Source organism: Quercus lobata, chromosome 10 (genome assembly GCF_001633185.2).
Source record: "Quercus lobata isolate SW786 chromosome 10, ValleyOak3.0 Primary Assembly, whole genome shotgun sequence".
NCBI lineage: Eukaryota > Viridiplantae > Streptophyta > Magnoliopsida > Fagales > Fagaceae > Quercus > Quercus lobata.
Genome location: NC_044913.1, coordinates 24,659,492 through 24,665,635, shown reverse-complemented (window position 1 = coordinate 24,665,635; position 6,144 = coordinate 24,659,492). Strand labels below are relative to the sequence as shown.

The 6,144-nt window shown below is 32.0% G+C and overlaps 1 protein-coding gene across 2 annotated transcripts; it reads right to left on the bottom strand.

The window, feature by feature from the left end:
- Positions 1 to 220: 220 nt before the first annotated feature.
- On the bottom strand, positions 221 to 3,930 carry LOC115965562 (cytochrome P450 CYP736A12-like). Of its 2 annotated transcripts, XM_031084809.1 has the most exons (3): positions 3,200 to 3,930; positions 462 to 1,293; positions 221 to 367 (listed from the first exon to the last, which is right to left on the bottom strand). In XM_031084809.1, the coding sequence occupies exons 1-2, from the start codon at positions 3,878 to 3,880 to the stop codon at positions 466 to 468; spliced, it is 1,509 nt and encodes a 502-aa protein (XP_030940669.1). In that variant the 5' UTR covers positions 3,881 to 3,930; the 3' UTR covers positions 221 to 367; positions 462 to 465. The 2 variants fall into 2 exon arrangements, with proteins under 2 accessions (XP_030940669.1, XP_030940670.1); XM_031084810.1 differs by lacking the exon at positions 221 to 367 and having other exon boundaries at positions 374 to 1,293; positions 3,200 to 3,880.
- Between the last annotated feature and the right edge of the window lie 2,214 nt (positions 3,931 to 6,144).

Sequence of the window (6,144 nt, the reverse complement as noted above, 5' to 3'; positions counted from 1 at the left end):
ATGCTCCTTTGCCTGGTGTTGAATATGTTGCTTTGATAACCAAGTGAAGCATTCTAGAGATTGGCGGATGAGTGCCAAAATTTGGTGTTTACATTATTTATAAATAAACATCCATAATCAGTTTTTTATATATATTGCACACCAACGAGATACTTGTAAAAAGGTACTTGTCGCTAAAAATCTTAACGACTTATTTTAAACATTTAGTAAAAGTCTCCAAGTTGTGAGCTATGACATTTAATTTTTAGAAGGACACAGTACATTTGAATCCAATAAACAAGGTAGGCTAATATTTTATTTGAGGTAACATAAAATAACTTCTTGTTGCAATGTCTTCAACTCTTCTTATGGAACCTTTTCGTTTGACCTAAAATAAAAAAAGATAGATGAAAACCTCCCATTAAAATACATCAAGTATAATTAAGAAAACTTCTTTAAAGATTAAATGATAATTATCTTACAAGTTTAACCAGGTAGGCGATAGGTTGGCATCGCGAGTAAGTGCTTGGCTCTTGGCATTGATAGCCCAAACTTCTCACTCATGTCCAAGTCATTAGGCAACATGCCATTAGGGAGCACCCAATCAAAACAATGCAGCAACTGAGCGAGAACATAAGTGACAGTTGTAAGCCCTAATTGTAATCCAGGGCAGCCTCTGCGACCGGATCCAAATGGTATAAGCTGGAAGTCACGTCCCTTGAGGTCTATATTATTATTTATAAACCTTTCAGGGTAAAATTCTTCCACATTATCCGACCACACATAAGGATCTCGTCCAATAGCCCAAGAATTTATTATTACTAGTGATTTCTTGGGTATGTAATATCCACTAATCTCAATGTCCTCCATTGATTCACGTGGGATTAGAAATGGTGCAACAGGATGTAGTCTGAAGCTTTCCTTAATCACCATACTCAAGTAAGTTAAATTTGCTAAATCTGTTTCCTCCACCATCCTATTCATTCCAATTACACGTTCTAGCTCATCCTGTACAAGTTTCATTATCCGTGGATGCCTCAAGAGTTCAGAAATGGTCCATTCAACGCTAAAAACTGAAGAGTCATATGTAGCCGTAATCAAGTCTATAAAGATACCCTTGATAACTCTTCGATCAATTTTACTTGAATTCTCATCAGAGGGATTCAAGGGTTGATTCATCAAAGAAAGTAACATGTCCATAAAGTCCTTTTCACAACTTTGTGGGCCACTAGGAATTTGTTCATGCTCCTGGATAATGTTCTCAAATACTACATCAAGAGACTTGGCAATTTTCTTAATGCGCGGTGTCAATCCCTGAGGGTAATGAATGGTTAGAAAACTAAGTAAACAATACCATTTTTGAGAACCCAAACATAACAAGCTTTAAAGTGAAAAGAAAACGTTAGTTTATTTAAGGGTTAAAATTAGATAAGCTTCTTTAGGTTAAAATTATATATATATAGTGTAAGGTGAAGTAATATTACACCACTTAATAATTTTTAATTAGATGACAATCTTTATAGATTTACCATTTGATTACATTTTTACTTATACCCTTTTTGTTAAAAAATTCCTAGATTATCAAGGATTAATCACTATGCCTTTTATCAAAGGATTAAGTATCCATTTGGATACAGATGAAAACTCACGCATCTACGTTTTTGCCTTTTTTTTTCTTTTTCTTTTTTGACCAGTGCCTCTTATACTATTCATGGGATATGAACAGTGCATTAAAGCCAATGTACAATGTTTGGAGGAGTGAACAGTAACCCAAAAATTATTTTTTTATTGTTTTCAGTAATAAGTTTTTAGTTTTCAGCAAAATAAGCGGTATCCAAATACACTTTAAATTTCATTTTTTGTATGTTACATATACATGCAATATGATTTTATAGATATATAACACTTATTGGTACGAAATACACCACTAAATAAATTTAATATAAATACCAAATTTCATGTCCATCAAATATTATTTAAGATAAAATAAAGATGTAACTAGCATTTTTTCTTGAGCTGTTGCATTTCTTTTTCTGCTACTTACAATCAACCACGTTAAAATTGAGGCATAAAATTTATATCTTAAAATTTTTCATCTATAACATTACATACCAATGTGGCATATAGAGTGGGCAAGGGAGGGCCAAGAAACAAAATTTTTCTGCAATAACTATTGCCATAACTCTAACATGACCGAAAAACAGTATGCTCATCTTTAAATACGGTAGGGTCATTATGGTTTTTTTTTTTCCCAAGAATACTCATTTACTCCGTATACATGCATGGCACAACAGCTAAAACTTGTGGATGGACCCAAAATTATTGAACCAGATGTTGGGATATATGCGTTGTAGAGAAAGTAAATGGTAGGACAAAAATTTAACAATAAGCTTTGTTTTGAGGTGTGGTGGACCATAATATATAATCGTTTTTATTTTTATTTTATTTTATTTTGATCTATGATATGCTACCAACTTCGTTTATTGTAAAAGTGTTATGAAATATATAAATATATATATATATATATATATATATATATTTATATTTGTATCTATGAAAGAAATCTCATTCTAACCTAATTTAAATGTGTGTGTGTGTGTTTTTTTTTTTTAAGTGTATGTGTGAAACTCCCACCCATTCATAAGAAATTTGTATTTATAAAGTAACTAATACATTGAAGGTGTTCGATTGTTTATAAGATATATTATGACCATAGAAAATCTTACGTGCTATTAATTGCAAATATTGTCTGTCAATGAGGAGCAGGGTGTGGGGGAAGATTAGTTAATTAATTATCAATAAGGAACAAATAAAATACATAGTAGTAAGAGAAGTGCTGAGGATGAGATTAAAACAAGAAAATACTAGAAAGAAGAAAAATTATAAATTGTAGTAATAGAAGTGTTAAAACCATGTATCTTACAATTTATTAATTAAGTTAACCAAATCTCACAATTAATCAACTCATAAAAATTAAAGACTTAGTATAACCGCTACTGATGTTTTGGCATTTACTGTGAAGCTTTAACCACTACTGAGACACTTTTGGGCCAACAACATTACTAGGTGGACGAAGAAATAGGCATGAAATGTAAAAGAAAAATCGACTGTTTTTAGATTCTCCAAAAATTTTATAAAAATAGAAAAAAGGCAATTAAATCAATGGCTAAGTTTATCAAAGGGAGAATAAAGTTGAGAAGATAAAAACATTGAAATGTACCTGTAGATCAAGTGCCCCAAGGTAAGGAACATAATCTGCTAGATTGAAAGCCCCCATCATGTTAAAGGTCTCGTCAATAAGTGCCTTCAAGTCGAATCTATGATAATGACTTCGACCAAATACCATTCTACGCGTTGATTCCTCAACGAGTTTGCCCACTTTCTCACTAAGGTCCACAACCTCATGAGCTACCGCAGCCTTTTTCAGTGACTGTACCAATGATCCTACCAGCTCCTTCCTCATAGGTGCAAATGACTCTATTTTTGAAGCACTCAGAAGCTGCGACGCAACGAGTTTCCTAAGGCTGCGCCAATATGGACCATACTCGGAGAAAGCAATACCTTTGGACATACCAATGATCTTGGAGGCTTGGAATATAGGTCGGCTGGCAAAAATGGCGTCATGGGTCCTTAAAATTAGCTCAGCAGTTTGGGAAGATGAGACCACAATAGTTGGGACATGGCCAAGCCGCAATGACATGATGGGTCCGTATTTTTTGGCTAAGTTTTCGAGAGCACGATGTGGGAGGCTACCCAAGTAACCCAACATGTAAAAATTCCCAATAATGGGAAAGGACCGGGGACCTGGTGGGAGTACTAGTTTACGTCCTTTTTTGTGCATGAATGTCCAGATGATGGATCCAAGGAGTAGCAGGAAAATGGCTAATGTTAGTGGAAACATTTTGGAAATTGAGTTGGCAAAGGAAAGGCTAGAATGTTGGAGACTGGAAAGGATTTTTTGCTGAGTTGGAGATTGGAAGGTGTCGGGGATTATTTATAAACTTTTGAGAGCAGAAAATCCAAACTATCAGAAGATGATGCCACATTTTTCAAATAGTTTCCTCCAAACTAATTTTAAAGAAAACTCTTCAAATTATGCCAATCTCTTTTTATTGGACGTGAATCTTGAAAATCTATATGTTAGATTGTATATTCTTATTGTATTTTTCGTGCTTACAAAATTTTAAAAAGATCAAATATCAATAGTTATGTCATCAATTAAATGTTTAAATTTTAAGTTTTTATAATCTAAAATTATGTATAAAAAAATAAGTTTGTTGATTGAATATTAATTAATATCTGATTTGGATGAAATTTGACATGTATGTTAAAAATATGCAATCTAACGATTAGATTTTTTTAAAATTTTACAACTAATAAAAAGGTAAAAAAAAAATTAAATAACATATTTTCAAACTAATTTGGTGAGAAATGGTGAGAAATTTTGTCATCTATTTTTTTTTACGCAAGATTTTGAAATGAGATTCGAATGATAAACGTGTAAAGTTTAATCAATAATGGTAAGTTCCCACTAGTCGCACACGGACAAATACAAAGTGACTCGGACTACCACTTCTTATCGCCAAAAGTATGTGGACCTCACCTGTGGGGGGAGGATCGGTCCTCCTGAGACAAAAAGTAAACAGATGCAAACTGAACACGTGTCAATTTCGTGCACAAAAATCAGATGTGACTGTGACCAATAGTATTGGCTTGAGTTTCTTTCTTGGTAAATTATTGGCTTTGAGTTTTGTATAACTAACATATATAGGAGGATGTATGTTAGGACAATTGTATGCAAACTTTCCTCATAACTCATAATCCACTACTGTCTTTTAACTTTAAGATTTATTTTTTATTTTTTACCGACCTCTTTTTTCGTGGTGGCCAATCAGTCGAGTAAAAGGAGGAAATAAAAAGTCTATTAAATAATTTCAATCATTGTACTCTATTTCAATCATTTTACACATGTACTCTCTCTCTCTACATGGAAAAAATTAATTATTGCCCAAAAAACGAAAAAAACGAATGCAATCTAATAACAGATCCACCCATTAACACAAGATATTTGTAATTCTTTCACATAAAGAAAAAAATTTTGATTATGTGGAAGGCAAAATGAAGAAATTTTGTAGTAATGAAGTACTTGGCATAATCATAGATCATGGATAATAAGTTCCTGTTTTTATATATGAGTAAATTTATATATATATAAATATATATATATATATATATATATAAAAATAAAAGACAATTATTTTAATAGATATTGAGTTGGTAAGTTTTCACTAATTTTTATCTACGTCTAAACTTATTAATGATATTATCCTTTTTTTTTTTAATTTGTCATAGTAGCAAGTATCGATTTTTTTAACAAACAGAGCTCACAGTCACTGCAATTAGGAGAATTGTAAGTTGTAACCAGTAGATACAGTTTGACATTTATCCAGCAAGCCAATGGTTTTTGCTAAAATCTTTGTGGGGGGTGTTTGTTCGAGATTCTTCGAAGTAGTAGGCATTAATAGGATTCTGCAAAGGTGGGTGAAAGAGAAGGTTTTAACGAAGAAAATAAGTAAGTTTTTTGAAGTTGTATCGTTGTTTGGTGATACTAATAAGTAGCCATGTTGTTTAATTTTAAAAGGACATTCTAAGATACATGAAATAAGATATTACACCAGATTTAGTCCTGTATATTTTGTGATAGAAACAAAATAACTTTCAAAAGTCAAAAGTTTTTTCGTCACTTTATACTTAAATATGCACTCTCAAAATATATATATATGGACCACATCCCCTTCACTCATAGTCAATTTCTCTCCATTGATTCCCCACTTAATTATATTGGCCTCACTTATTGGGAGTATTAGACAAACACTCTTCTATATATAAATAGGGGTCATGCTAATAGATGTTCTTTGAAAAATTGTTAATAATCTATTTTAGAAAAGTTTTGATATCAATTTTATGAGAAATAGAAAAAGTTGTCACAACATATATATTCACAAGTGACAATACACCCGTATTGCAGTGACTTCAGTTTCTTTTATTATTAACAGTGGTGAATAAAATCTCCCACATATCAACAAACCTATGGGTTCACCTACTATCCTTTTCATAATTTTTTTTTCATCCTCTAAAAGGTAGGAATGTATGAAGAAAAGGGGC

Excerpts from the sequence above, each read along its gene's own strand:
- LOC115965562 (XM_031084809.1), bottom strand. The coding sequence starts at position 3,880 with ATGTTTCCACTAACATTAGCCATTTTCCTGCTACTCCTTGGATCCATC. Across the intron at positions 1,294-3,199 it reads TTGGGGCACTTGATCTACAG|GGATTGACACCGCGCATTAA; the intron begins GTACATTTCAAT and ends CATTACCCTCAG.